Source organism: Terrapene carolina, unplaced genomic scaffold (genome assembly GCF_002925995.2).
Source record: "Terrapene carolina triunguis isolate 2854851 unplaced genomic scaffold, T_m_triunguis-2.0 Scaffold21, whole genome shotgun sequence".
Classification (NCBI taxonomy): domain Eukaryota; kingdom Metazoa; phylum Chordata; order Testudines; family Emydidae; genus Terrapene; species Terrapene triunguis.
In genome coordinates, this window is record NW_020664372.1 from 40,930,262 (window position 1) to 40,945,193 (window position 14,932).

A 14,932-nucleotide genomic window follows, 5' to 3' on the forward strand; every position below is an offset into this window, starting at 1 on the left:
ATTGCATCATCCATGACTTCTAGGAATAACATGATGCAATTCATATCCTGTATGATGCAATACCAGCTTCAGATTGCATCATTCATTGTTTTGCCTAAAAAGCAAGTACTGTCCAAACCCAGTCATAGATTTATTCATAGATCCAGTCAAAGATGTATTTTAGTCATTTCTGGTTTAAATTGAGATTCCTTCCCTTTATAACTCACTTATCCTCCACCCTTCCCAAGTCAAGGGTCGTATATACTGACCCAATCAACAATTGTAAGCATCATTTTCGTTCTCAGTGACCCAGAATTAGTAAAGTTTGACTACATTTATTTCAGAAGCATTTTGGCTGTAGAGCAGTGGAACAGGCAGAGAAAGGTCTCTGACCACTATCATAGAAGAGTGGTGCGGTGGAAGTATAGTACACTCCCTCCCAGAACCTGAAATTGAACCAAGGATTCCCAGGTCTCAATATTCCTTTGTTTAGCAAGTAGCTGTGAATGCCACTGGCAAATGTCTCTTCCCCTCTAATGGCTGTAACACACAGAGGATAATGACCTACCACTATTACCAGTTTTGTTTGCTCAAGTAGTAGAGGTCTCTTTTGTGAGAATAAAGTTCCCAGTCCTGATGTGAGGGACAGCATGATTCCATATGACATAATTTGTTTTAGTGCACTTTTCTTTTTTTAAATCTTTGGAAATTACTTCCTACAAAACTACATTAAGAGAATGTTAAAGTTGCAAAGTCAAGCGCTCAGAAGTTAGGAAATGCCAGAATTAAGGGGACTTGTGAAACCTTATTTCACCTCCCCATTGTGTGTGTATTATGTATGATACAATCTTTAATTATGTGATAGTGCTATCTTTTCCCCCACAGGATGGAGAGTGCTCAAGGATTGGGTAGTAAAGGCTGTCTGTAGGTCCCCTGCCTCATTTGTTGCAGAGGTTGGAAGGTGTGAAGTGAATAAAGCAGGGAGCTACAGGAAAAGAGAAGATGGCTTTGTAGACAGTTGTATGCCATCCTAGAGAACTGGATTTTATCCCTGCCTCTGCAACAGAGTTCTTGTGTGATGGTAGGCAATCACATAAACCAAACTCTTAACAGTATAATAGCTTCCCTTAGGGGCATACTGCAATGTCTTTGCAGCACTCCTATCTCCTGGTCCAGGAACTAATGGCCAAGATTCTTTTGAGCATGGTAATGCAGCACATTGCTGGATCCATGTGGTCTAGGCAAGCCTGTTCTAAATTGCTGTGACAAGATCACAACTATGATGAGAGGAACCTGTGTAAGACTCAAGAATGACTTGCAGAAGGCAGGCTGAAAAATCTTTTATAAAATATAAATCAACTCTTGTATTAGGAAGGGCAAATAGCTTTCCTTAATATGTAAAGGGTAATCAAAGAAACTTTTACTTTTGCAGCGTCATTAGAAACTTGTTTTTCTGATGTCTAAATAATTGCTTACTGAATATTTTGTCTACTTCTGAAGGGTGACCCTGAAGATGCACTTGAAGTTGCAATACCTGAATCGATAAGTGGCAGTGTATCAGTAGGAAGTTTGAGTATTGCTTTACAAGAAGATGATAGAAATGAAGTAAGCGATTTGTCAACCTCCTCAACTAATGAATCTGTGTTACAGTGTAACAGTTTAAAAGAGGATGCAGGTGAAACCACAGCATTACTTGGTAAGTACAATGTAATGTATTTCAAATCAATGTGTAATCTATATAATAAAATGCCAGGATTGTCACTCTAAAACCTAGAATGTTTGAATCAGTGTGACGCAATGGAAACAATTACAAGCATGATTGAAGCTCTTTTTGTTTAGAATATCACCAGATTCAGTATCAGTGAGATTTGTGGTTTAACATCCAATATTTAAGTTCAGCCATTTTTCCTTTACAAATTACACCCATGTGACAGCATGGGCTTTCAGTTAGTCAAACATGTATCTGTGCCATGCCAAGAGTCCTAGACCATTGTGATATCATTATCCTTCAACCAATCACCACTCTTACTCTACAGCTAATTGTATGCAACAATTTATTGGTTGTATGAGGGATGCTGCATAGATAGTGGATTACTTGGCCCAATGGTCACAGTTTAACCCATACACAGATCATCACAACTTTCCCAGAACAACACCCCTATTCACCCACCTTCACTCATATTTACCATAAAACCAGGTCTTCGCTAATCATTTGGATAATCCTTTAATTTTATTAATTGGAACTTTAGAATGAAAACTCTTCATTCTTAGTTTACTTTGGAACTCTCAATACTGTGGTGTTGAGGTGATGGCTTTAGTGAGTAGTACTGTTTTCTGCCACCTGGATGATTGGGAATCAAATTACTTCTGGCTGAAATCATGCCAGCCTTGGAAAATTGAACTTAATCAAAGAATGATCGACATCCCCCTTGCTCAGCCGCTGGCGGAGGTGTGGACAGGCAGCTCTGCATGCTGCCTCCGCCCAGAGCACTGGCTTTGCAGCTCCCGTTGGCTGGGAGCTGTGGAGGCAGCGCACAGTGCTGCGTGACCATGCCTCTGCCTAGCAGCTGGGTGAGGGGGATGTTGCCACTTCCAGGGAGCCCCCCAGGTAAGCGCTGCCCAGAGCCCAATAGGGACAGTCTTCAAATGTTTGTCACTGTGCTTCAGGACATTCTAGATTAATTGAGGTGGTGGATGTTCAATCCCCCTTCACAATCAGTTATGATAACATGGACAGGGATCCCATTTAGGTTGGCTTATGATCTAGGGTAGCTGAGCTTTTGAGAAAAGAGCTGGCACATTAGTGTGTTGGAATTAAGAGCCATTCATTTGGCTCTCAATCATTCATTCCTCATATAAAAGGGAAGATTGTTCAGTTGACAATACAACTGTTATGTATCGCGGGAATAAACAAGGGGAACCTCATTCTTTCCAGTTATGTGCTGAAGTGGTCAGATTATGGGACTGGTGCATTTTTCACAAGATCTAGCCTTGGCCCTGCATTTAGCAGAGGAGAGCAGTGTGTTTAGCAAATAGTCTCAACAGGGACAGTGCTCAGATTCACAGGTGGTCCCTGAAAGATCAGGTAGTTCAAGACCTCTTTTCCCATTGAGGTTGGTCCAACATAGATCCTTTTGCAACAGGAATCAACAAAGTGTCCTCTTCTGTTCTAGAGAAGGGAGGCAGAGTCAGTCCTTTTCAGATGCCTGCCTTCTACACTGAGGAAAGGGCCTCCTGTATGATTTTTCTCTCCCCCCCTCCCCCCGCGCCCCCCCCAATGATTCAGAAAGTGGTGAAAAAGGTTCTTCAGGACAGGGCTAAAATGATATTGATTGATTGCCCTAGCTCAGCTGAGACATCAATGGAACATAGACCTGCTTCAGCTCTCAGATTGTACATGTCTTCAGCTCTCTTGTCACAGCAAGAAGGCAGTATCCTTCATCCAGATCTTCAGTTTCTTCATTTGATAGCCTGGGCTTTCAGACTTCGACTAGTCTTGAGCAGTTACATTCCTCATTGATACAGAGCATACTGCTTAATTTTAGAAAACTGTATTAGAAAGTATTACTATTTAAAATTGTCTAGATTTGTTGTTTGGATGTGAGGAAAATCTGATTCTCCAGTGGCAGCTTCCATACCCAATATTCTGGAACATTTACTGTACTTAAATCTGAGTAGTTGTCTAATTCTTTAAAAGTACACCTAATGGCTATTTCAGCTTACGTTTTGGTCAATAGTAGATCACCAATTGTACATGATTCTGCTAAAAGATTCATGAAGAGGTTACCTAACGTGTCCTTCCATCTTGATATCTTAATCTGGTTTCATCTATGCGTATGAGATCACCCTTGAACCTCTTGAGGGAGTGTTCTTTTATTTATCAAAGTGATCTTCATTACCGTTGTAACGCAGCCAGAAGGGTCAGTGCATTGTGTGCCCTGCTGGCTGTCCTGCCACTTAAGATTTTTTAGAGAAGGTGGTTCTTAGATCTGATCCCCAGGTTTTTACCAAAAGTAGTGTTTGAATTTCATATGTCAGACAATTGGTTTACCTTTTGTCTTCCCCTCTCCAGCTTAATGCTAATAAAGGGGGAGTCTCCATTATATGTTTTAAATGCCAGAAGAGGTCTTGCATATTATCTGGATAGAAGGAAGAGTTTTTTAGGAAGTTTGGTTTGTTTAATCATATGGGTCATAGTATATCTGCCCAGACTATTTCCAGCTGGGTTATACAGTGCATCCTTCAGTGTTAGAAACCAACAGAAGTTCCTGTGCCTTGTGTGGTATGTTATTTGTCTAGAGCTGTAGCAGCATCTTTGACTTGTCTTAAGCAGGTTCCTATTAGGGAAATTTGCAAGGCTGCTAACCTTAAAAGTAAGTGTGCACACTCACTAAACATTGTGCTCTGGATCTAGCTTCTAGAGTGGATGCTATATTTGGCAGATCGGTTTACAATCATTAGGGCTCTGCTTGTCATGGAAGTTGCGGAAGTCACTGATTCCATGACTTCCTTCAACCTCCGTGACTTCTGTAGTGGTCAGTGTCGCTGATCCCAGGGCTCCTCAAGCGGCCCTGGAGACCGCCACAGTGGCCGCTGCTGGAGCAGCTCTACAGCCAGCTGCTCGGGCGGGCCCGCAGCCAGCCAGCCACACCAGCCGCTGCTGGGGCAACCCCAGCCCCAGGGCCAGTTGCACCGGTCACTGCCTAAGCAGCAGCCGATGCAGCTGGCCCTGGGGACTGCCTGAGCAGTGGTCCTGGGGGCGGCCAGAGCAGCCACAGGTCAGCGGCTCCTGGCAGCGGTCCCGGGGTAGCCGGAACAGCGGCTAGCCCTGGGGCTATCTCCCCCCCCCCCCCCCCCCCCCGGCAGTCATCAGTGCACACGTTTTCCTTCCCTTATGCCATCTCTCAGCAGGCTAGAGATGATGCCAATTTTGGTCAAACTGTTCTGCAGTCAGTGGGTCCATGAACTCCGATCCCTCCACTTATTCAACTGCTTGGGAGTCACCTAGAGTGGAGTGCACACGTAAGATCAAACAAAACATTTACTAACGTTCCATAACTGTTCGTCAAAATGTTACACATGTCCCATAACCTGCCCTTCTACATCAGAGTTCTCTGGAAACAAGGAACTGAGGGGGCTGGGCACTTTATACTGGTGCTACAGGCATCGAGCTGCCACAACGGATACCACTGAGGAAAAATTTCCAGCAACTGCTTGGGGCATGCACACCCTAGAGTGGAATGGACATGTGCAACACATCTCAAAGAACAACAGTTACAGAAGGTTAGTAACTGTTTTTTCCTGCGCACTTCCCCCATCTCAGTTCTGTTACGGTCTCTGAGTTACTGGTGGAAGGAACTGAGGTGGTAGAAGGCGCAGTGCCACCTCCCTGTATTTTGCCACACAATCAGAATACTCAAAAACACTGAGTGGAGATGAGAGGAGGGGTGCACATGCTCCCCTAATGGGCACTGCTTGAAGAAGGTTCTACCATTGAGTTTCACCAGGTGGTGCAACATCCATAAGTGCAACTATGCAGTCATCTCAAAGAATTCTGGTTACAAGTAACCTTCATTTCCTGTGCACTATTTCCCTTTGCCATTGAAATCAAAGGGAATTTTGCATGACTGACTGTAGAACTTGTCTCCAAGTTGTTTCTCTGTGGGATAGTGTCAGTAAATGTAATAATAGCTTACCACATTAATATTTAAATAACTGATTTAACAAATTATGATTTACATTTTGTAACTCCCAATTTTTAGACATGGATGGCAGTGATAGTCGGCATGGAGAACATCTGTCTAATGGAAATTCCCACTGAAACACTTCATGGAAGACTGATTAGACTGCTTAAAGAACTTTTTATTTAATTAGTATGAACTTTTGCCTAGTTGATGGAAAAATAACAATGTAATTTATTTTATCTTGAGAACTTTTCTAGTTCATGTTCCAAAAGGGCTAATAACTAAGAATTTTGTATAAAGAGGATTTTTTAAAACTAGTCTGTCTGATCCTATGAAAGATGCAATACCTCTGTTGATATAAGAATTATTACAATGTCAGTGTGTTCCAGAGGGCTGTAACAAAGATGTAGACTAGGATGAGAGAACAGAATATAAAAAGTTTAATGGATAAATGTTGGTTACACTGTGTTTACGTTTAGCATGTACATAAAGCTGAAAGCATTTACAACACTACATTTTATTAAACCATACTTTAAAAAAACAAATTAAATTTTGCTGTAACTGGAGCTGGATGTTTAAGAAGCATGCAAATAGATTGTGAAAATATCAAATAATTTCTTTGATATTACATGGCATCTTCCACTCCTCCCACCACTGGATGAAAAATAATTGATGGTTCTTATCATTGGTTCTTAATGTTTTCCAACTCAGAGCTGAGTACTTAAATTTTTCCATCTTGTTAACTTCTACCAGTAACAGTTGACTTCAGTGTCTTTGCGGGATAGTCTTAACATGTTGAGCGTGTTGACTTACCTAGCATTCATGTCAGTTACCTCCCTCTCAATGTTTAATTCAGTAAAACAGAGTAGAAAAGGGCTATTATGGCTAGGGAATTTATTTCTGTTTTAGACTTTCCTGATTTCCCTCTTGCCCCCATTTCCATGTGCACAAGTTGAGATCCCGTCTTAAGATCTTTTTATGAAGCTAGGGGTCTTTGCTTTTGTCCCATAGCCAAAAGGAATTTCCTAGTTTATTTCCCATTATGACTTTGACTGGGGTTGTCATTAGTCTTTTCCTTTGCTAGATTAGCAGTATTGTGCCTTTATAGTTGGTTGTTTTTTTTAAAGCACTTATTATTAAACCCGAAGCATCAGAGATGAAATATCAACCCCTGCTTCTTTTTGACCTCCTGTTCAGATAGTTACATACGATAGATAGTATAAGGAAATGCTAAATTGTTTTGTAAAGAACTATGTATATTTACGGTACTGTATACATTTTAATAGTGTTGAATTCTTAGGCTTTTAGTACTGTCATGTTACAAATGAATGTATATGGTACATTCCTCAGACTTTTTGTAAGGTTGCTTAAAACAGTGTCTTTTGCCAGACATTTGTTGAAGTGCACTTTGTTTCTAAAACAATGTGTATTTGGAGTGTTTTTAAGAAAATGAAAATATGCAATTGTTTTCTAATTTGTATTGTGCTTCAATTGGAGCAGTAATTTTATTTTAGAATGAATGTTCCAGAAATGAAGGGGTTTTCAACTGGGAAAAAAACTGAGCATTTACTTTACCAAACAGTTCATCAAATATTTGTTTTTCCAAAATATTCTTAGTAGTGATAACTTCTTAAGATCTGCCTCTTTTTTTTTCCCAGTAGGAGTGTCCCCGGTTTAGATTTCATGGATTAATTGTCAGGGCATAGTTCTCTCATTTCACCAGCAGGTGCAACTTTTGTGATGCCTCTATCTGATGAGAAGCACACGGGGAACTGGAATATTTAATAACTGACATCCCCATCTCCAAACAATTTTGATGCATAGGAACCAGTATGCCTCCAAAGCAAGTTCATCTCTACTTCCAGGACTGCCTTTTTAATTTACTCTTTAATATAGCAACTGAGTCTTCTCCCTCTTCCTTAACTCAAAAGTTGAACATTCTTAGTGGATAAATGTCAAGAGGGTCACAACTCCAGCTCGTCAGTCAGGAGCCTGTAGGAAGTTATCAGAGACATTGGGAGGTTGCAGATATCAGCAAGACATGGAATCCACACTGGAGGGAGCATTGTGGTGAGTAGTACAACTCCTATATAAGTAAGGCCCTACTTGAATTGTGGGATGATTGTCCAATAATTGCAGCTGAGTGGCAGACAAGAAGCAGAAAATCACAGAAAAGTAATAATGGACCTCTTTCAATTGTGGTAATTTGGAAAATCCAGAGAAGACCTATCTAAGAAAAAATTTGCTGGAACAATATAAGCAAGAACTGCTAATTTTTTTGATAACCAGACTTTTTGCTGCAACTATATTACAATCATTAATGTGCAAGGCTGACAGCAGAAGCCCTTTGGGCAGCTGGGATCCCCCACTGTCTGTCAGCTGCACAGCTGAGAAAATTTAGATGGAAATGTAATATTGTGGGATCTGCAATTTCTGCAATATCCCCAATTGAGTAGGGCCTTATATATAAACCATTAAAAAGTGAAAAGGAATGAATAGATTAAGTCTGCTTACTTTAAGAACAGAATGTAAGATTGGAGAGAAATGTGGCAAAGAAAGTTAAAGAATCTACAAATTTACTTATAAAATTTTTAGAGAAGATTATAAAGCTCTTTCTCAGCATACCTGCACTGTAGCACCCTCTGCTGGCTAAGCATGGTGCTCCAGACTATCCCTGGCTCAGTTTCCCCCAGTGTGTCATCAGTAAGTTCAATGAGGCCCAATGAAAATACAAGCAAAGCTTCATCACAGAGTCTTAGCTGGGAAATGGTCAGTCTTAGTTTATCCGTTTCAACCTGGATCCAGTGCTTCCTTCTATCCAGGCCCTGTACAAGCAGGGTTCTCTCAGCACAGGTCTCTTCCCTGGAATCAGGCCTTTTGCCACTATCTGAGGAGAATCCTTTCCCAGAGCTAAGGGTCTGCAGAGATATGTCAACTGCAGCTCTTCTCTGGGGCAGTGTGTAGTTCCTGACAAGCTGGGCTTCCTGCCACTGTTTGGGAGCTCCTTGTCCCTAGGAGCACACCTTCTAGACATCTTGCTCTGGTGAGCTCTCCTGGGAGGATATTTCCTCAGGAGCTTCCTGTTTCTAGAACACCCCACCCCACCCCACAGCTGAACCCTGGTAACCCTTCATCAGGCTAATTAGCTACCAACCAGCCATCTTAGGTTTAATTATGTCCTGGTGGGTGTGGGTTGACTTCTCTTACAGGAGCCTGTCTCTCTTCTCTTCAAGGGCCAGCCAACCATTGACAAGCTGTTTCAAAATATTAAGTTTGACTGATTTAGAAGAAGTGGTGTTGTCTTGTAGACCATGGACCTGGTAACAAGGATTCCTGGCGTATGTCTTTAGCTCCGCCACTGACTTTTTGAAACCATGGCCAAGTCACTTGCAGACAGATTTTCAGAAATGTCCATAAATTTTGTGCAACCCAATATCTGAGTGCCCAACTTGATGCCTTGTTGTTGTTCAGAGGTGCTGAGAATCCAGAGTTTCTGTGGGAATAGTTATGGTGTCCCTCATAGCTGCTTAAATGTATATAAACGGATTCAGGATTTATAGTAATTCTGATTATCAATAACTATTAATATCATACGATGCAATCATAAGGTATCCTCCTCTTTTGATATGCCAAGCTTTGTAAGGACTTTTATGTTGCTGAGGAATGATGACAATAAAAGGCCGAATTGCAGTGTCTCCATAAGCAGTTTGCTCTCTTTGGAAGCACAATGACAAAGTCTCCTGAAGCGAATTATTAGTCTGACCTCAGTAACCGCTTTTCTAGAGGTAGGTGGAGAAACACTGGTGGTGGAAGAAACCCTCTCTGGACTTCAAATGGTAGCAAAAGACTGTAGGAAACCTCCTGAAATACATTATTTCCCTTGTCCTAAGTCAATAACTAGTCTAGTGTTACTATATAAAGTGATCTCTGGATCAGTGGCTTTCAACCTGTTGTTTGCAGGTTGTAGACTAAGATTTCCAAAGGGGTCCACCCCTCCATTTGAAATTTTAAGGGTTTGCAAATGAGAAAAGTTGAAAGCCACTGCTCTACATACATGGGCTAAGCTGTTTTAGAATTAACTGAGGTAGATACGGATAACTGAGACAGATCTTGCCTATCCAGAACATAGGAATTGCCATATTGGATCAGACTGATAGAGGATGAGAGAGAAAATGTTGTGCCAATATTTAAAAAGGGTAAATGAGAACCTGGGAAATCATAGGCAGGTTAGCCTGACATCCGTCCCAGACAACATCAGGGAAATGCTGGTATGGGACACAATCAGTAAAGAATGTAAAGGTGGTAGTGTAACTAATGCCAAACCACATTTTTTTTTATGGAAAACAGGGTTTAAGACCACTTCGTATCTTTTTTGATGAGATTCCAGATTTGCTTGATAAAGATAACTGAGAAAATATACTTAGTCTTCTGTAAGGCATTTGACTTAGTCCTGTATGTCTTAAATTTTTTTTAAAAAGTACTATTCAAATTCAACGGCTCATATTACATGAATTAAAAATTAGTTAACTGAAAATGGAAAAAAAATAGAATAGTCACCCAATTGGACTGTTTTTAATAAGATCCCACAGGAGTCCGTTCACTGCCCAGTGATGTTCAGTATCTTTCAGTGATCATGAAGAAAATATAAAATCATTACTGGTAAAATTTTCAGGTGACACAAATTGGTGGAGTGGTAACCAGCCATTATACAGATGCCCTGGATCACATGGTAAGATGTGCTTATTTGAATGTTTTTAATACAGCCGTATACAACATACATCTAGGAACAAATAATGTATGTTACACTTAAAAGATTTGATTATATCCTTGAAAGTAATGACTCCTGGAAAAGATTTGTGGAAACAAGGTAGATGAGCTCCCACTGTGATGTTGTACCTAAAAGGGTAAACATGATCCTTGGGCATATAAACTGATTGATAGATTCCAAGGCCAGAATGGATCATTATCATCTAGTCTGAGCTTCTGTATAACACAGGCTACAGAACTTCCAAGGTAATTCCTGTCTTTTAGAAAAACAAGGAGTGGGGAGGTGGTATTGCCTCTGTATCTGGCATTAGTGAGAATTATTAGGATACTGTGTCCAGTTCTGGTGTCAACACTGCAAAAAGGATGCTGACAAATTGGAAAGCCTTCAGAAAAGAGCTATAAAAAGATCTAAGGTCTGGAAAACCATGCCTTTTACATTGAGCTTCTTTAGTCTCAGTATATTTAGTTTATCCAAGAGAAGGTTGAGATAAATTGATCATGGTCTACAAGTACCTACACGGGGGAGTCACGACTGGTTATGTTTCTAAAAGGTATGCTATAGTTCTGTTAGAAGTTATGGATTTGATGAAGTTCTTTATCCTGTGTGAAGCAGGAAGTCAGACTAGAATGATACTAGTCTATTCTGGCCTTATTTTAGGAATCCATTATCCCAGTATCTTGTCACCAACAGTAGCCAATATATTATGCTTGAGAGAAGGTACCAAAAACCCTGCAATAGTTATGGGATAACCTGCCACCTGGGAAAGTTTCTTGTTAACCCACCAAAGGCTAGAGGTTGTGTAAAACCTTGCACCATGAAGATTTTAGATCCCTTTCACACCCCTTTTATTTTTTTAACTTACTATTATAATTCTAGCATCTTTATACATATCAAATCCCATTTTTAATCCTTCTAACCTCTTGGCCTCTATTATATTGTAGCAGAGTTACATAAGCTAATTGTGTGGTGTGAAAGTTCATTTATCTGACCTCCCACCAGTTTACTGTAACTTCTCTGCCTCACTTTCTCCATCTGTAAAATGGAACAATTGTGCCTTGTAGGGGTGTTGAGACTGTTTAGAAAGCAGTATTAGTGATTTTTATATTATGGCTGCAGTCAGATGCTTTGCCATCTCTGGTTAGGATGGTTATATAACCCCAAAGCAGGCTTCTTTGCCCTAAAGGAGAGTTTTGATAAGTTTACTATTAACAATGCCAGCAATTTTGAGACTATATGTACAATAAATTAAGGCTGACATATTCAGTTTGTGGAACCTAATCCCAAATATGGTACAGGCTACAAAGAACAATAAACGTGCTCTACTGTCAGCACTTTAGAACCACTCCACAGCATTTGGTAAAATTGGGAAATTGTGCTCCAGAAAGCTCCAAATAATAGGAGTGCTGCAGATCATAAGGGCACTGACTTCATTGTGGAGATTAAAGAAAATCCAAGTTACCAGAGTTGGGAGGTTGTGTATAGCTTTCATCAGTGATTTTCAACATCATGTGCTATTTAATGCAGAACTACTTCTTGGTGGAAGACATGAGGTTATCCAATAGGGGAGCATCAGATCAGCCCTTCTGCCCCTGGGGAACAGAGTGAGCAACTGGAGTTTAACTTGGGAGAAAATGACAGTGCTCCTAGTAGATTTAACCTAGCAGTATGATGGAATTTGGCAGGTGCTGCCCTACAGATGAGAAATGTGGCCGGCAGCTGAATGAACAAGTGCTATTTTCCATTGTCTGACTTCAGCCAAAACTAGCAGTCTCTTTCCTTTCATCAGTTCTACAACTTCCAACACTGCACCAAAATAACAAATTCTAAATTACATTCTTCATAGGACTCTCTTCTTTGTGCTATTTACTGAATATTCTTTTCTCTTTCATACAGGTGACATGGTGTGGTGATTCTGGAACTGGAAATATAAAAGATGCACATAAGTCAAGTTAATGTTTTCATGTATTCAAATTGGATACTGAACTCTAACTTGCCATGACCTGAGATTGTTTAAAGTAGGATGTCTTTGTGATTGCTTGCATGTATCTGTGTAAGGGAATTCATCACCAGGAAACTTAACAAGTCCACCTATACTCTAATTGGACAGGGATCTAATTTAGTAGGTATATCACCTATACTGTATTCCATCCACAATATGGTATTGCTGCATCATATTTAATTACTGAATATATTTCAGTCTAAAACTGGAACTCCTACCGTATTTCACTAATTCAGTAAGTAGTTATAAGAGCTTTAGTTTTTTCCTAAAGCCCTAAGTCAAACTTAATTCAGTTAAGTTTGATGTTTTTGGTGAAAGACGATCTGCAAGTAATTGCTACTTGAACTTGCTCATTGAGCTACCATTAATATTTGAACGCTTCTTGTTCTTTCAGTCACCAAGTGTGATCATCTGGTGTTTAAAATGAACAAATTAAAAACTTAACAGGGAAATATGTATTACAGCTTTGACCCCACTGGTGGGACTTTGCCTTTGGCAACTACAGAGGCAGCTTTGGGATTGCGTTGGTCTAATGCTTAGGCAAACATTTAATCCACAGAAATAATTTGTTCAAACTTGATTGATGTTGAGCAAAACCAGAATGAGTAAACTACTACTCACAATCAAACTGTTTGACTTTGATAATGGCAACCCTAGTGCTAACTTTTTAATAATCTTGGTTGCATTGATTGGATTCAGCACATTAAACTTTTTTCATTGTATACTTTAAACTATTTAAGAAAATGTTGAATTAAAGAAATCAATGTTATGTATTGTGTATTTAAAAAATTAGTGGTTTAAAAAAACCTAAGAAATCCCATAAGTTGTATGGGCCTATTAAATGTAGTGGTATTAGAAAACTTGACTGCTTTCTTACCTTATTATTGTACCAGCTAGCTTTTCATTTGCTTCAACTGCAACTGGATCTTCATCTTCTTTCCTAAAGATGTTCAAGTTTCAACATTGAATGCAGTACTGGAAAAACTTGCATTTTTTACCCATTGGTAGGAACACACATGTGGTGTACTAGTCTTTCATCCTTAAATCTGGGTTCAGATCCTAGCTGAGAGTTACAGGACACTCCCCTCCCCAAAAGAACAAGCCAGATACAAGTCCTGTATGGCCTCTCCTGCATCGCTGTGCTTCTCCCCCTTCCTCATCTGCTCTGGGGCAGGAAATCCTTCTGAAGCTAGGTGGGAGCAGGGACTAGTATAGCAAGGTTGTTCTAGTCAGCTGGAGGGGGATGCATTAAAAATTTGAGGAAGCTTTCATGATTTCTGTCTGGGGATTGGTCCTGCTTTGAGCAGGGGGTTGGACTAGATGACCTCCTGAGGTCCCTTCTGACCCTGATATTCTATAATTCTATGCCTGTAATCCTTGCAATTAAAAAAAAAAATCAGATTGGGAGGTCCTCTTAATAAACTTTGCATTTACCTTGCTTTGCCTATGCTATGATGTGGGTAGCCCTTTCTGAGGTGGTGCATACAGAAGGTCCCTCTAATGTAATGGAGTTTTTGTGAATTCAGCTGCCTTTTCAAATGTAATAGGCTTCTAACCCTCCCCTTATTGAAGTGGCATGTTACTATAGAGAACTATCTACCATGTGCAATTTAAGCAACCCTGTTTGTTTAAGCTACAAATGTTTCAACCTCATGCCTACAGTAGCTGAAAAGCACTAGCTTATAATCAGGGCCCTGTGTACTCTGCAGCACATTTTTGCATTAAGTCAAAGCCTACAGCAATGTTAATTTATTCTGTCACCATAGACTATCCCTCATTCTCACACAGATACAGCTAAGGTTGAGAGTTGAAAATCTCTAATGTAAAATTCACCAGACCATTATGAGCTCTTCTGCTATGCTCTCTGCAGGCTGCGGTTGTCCAGCACAAACCCCTGGCACTTGGGGAAGGAGAAGTAAGTTCATCAGTTTCAGTAGCTCAGCTCCCTGGCTGACCTGATGAGTCACCTATACTTCTGTTCCCTTTGTGCCCTGCTTGCAGCTAGACTTCAGCTCTGGCTCCAGGGAACCGGCAAGCAAGCACTGTAGTTTAACTTTTTGTAGGGGGGAGAGGAAAAAGATGGGGAGCAACAGGCAGGTAGCAGGAGAGGGACACAAAATAAAATGCCAGGTGTGAGGCTGCAGCACAGTAGGGAATTTCACATCAGAAATCTTGATAGAATCCTGTTTTGATACTTCACATATTGAACTATTTCAGTAAGGAGAGAGTTTCTGGGATTCCTTGTGGCAAATTCACAGTAACATTTTACACACCTGTTCAATATTTAAATGTATAGTATTAAATCCTCAGTCATGGTTCATGCAGTGATCCCCATGCATCCAAAAATGGTAGCAATTCTGTCAGCTATTTACATCTTCAGCCAGAGGGAAGAGGCCACACCTACTTTTTTGTATTTTTATGCATGGGGCTGTCACTCAATCTGATTGTCCCCCTTGCATAGATTCAGAAGTTTCAAAAGCACTGTCCAGTAGGAAGGGTCAT

General features: G+C 40.4%; 1 protein-coding gene and 1 non-coding gene across 2 annotated transcripts in view; both read left to right on the forward strand.

Annotated features, from left to right (window-relative positions):
* RNF149 (ring finger protein 149) overlaps nt 1-13,793 on the forward strand; it is a 32,586-nt gene extending 18,793 nt beyond the window's left edge. The window contains exons 6-8 of the mRNA XM_024202383.2: nt 1,480-1,675; nt 5,742-7,733; nt 12,325-13,793. Of these exons, the coding sequence (XP_024058151.1) occupies nt 1,480-1,675; nt 5,742-5,800 (255 nt within the window). The 3' untranslated portion in view covers nt 5,801-7,733; nt 12,325-13,793. The remainder of the gene's footprint in view (nt 1-1,479; nt 1,676-5,741; nt 7,734-12,324) is intronic.
* On the forward strand, nt 9,319-9,432 carry LOC112108404. The gene has a single exon (XR_002908244.1). It is a non-coding gene; the product is annotated as a small nucleolar RNA SNORD89 (small nucleolar RNA).
* Nucleotides 13,794-14,932: the final 1,139 nt, after the last annotated feature.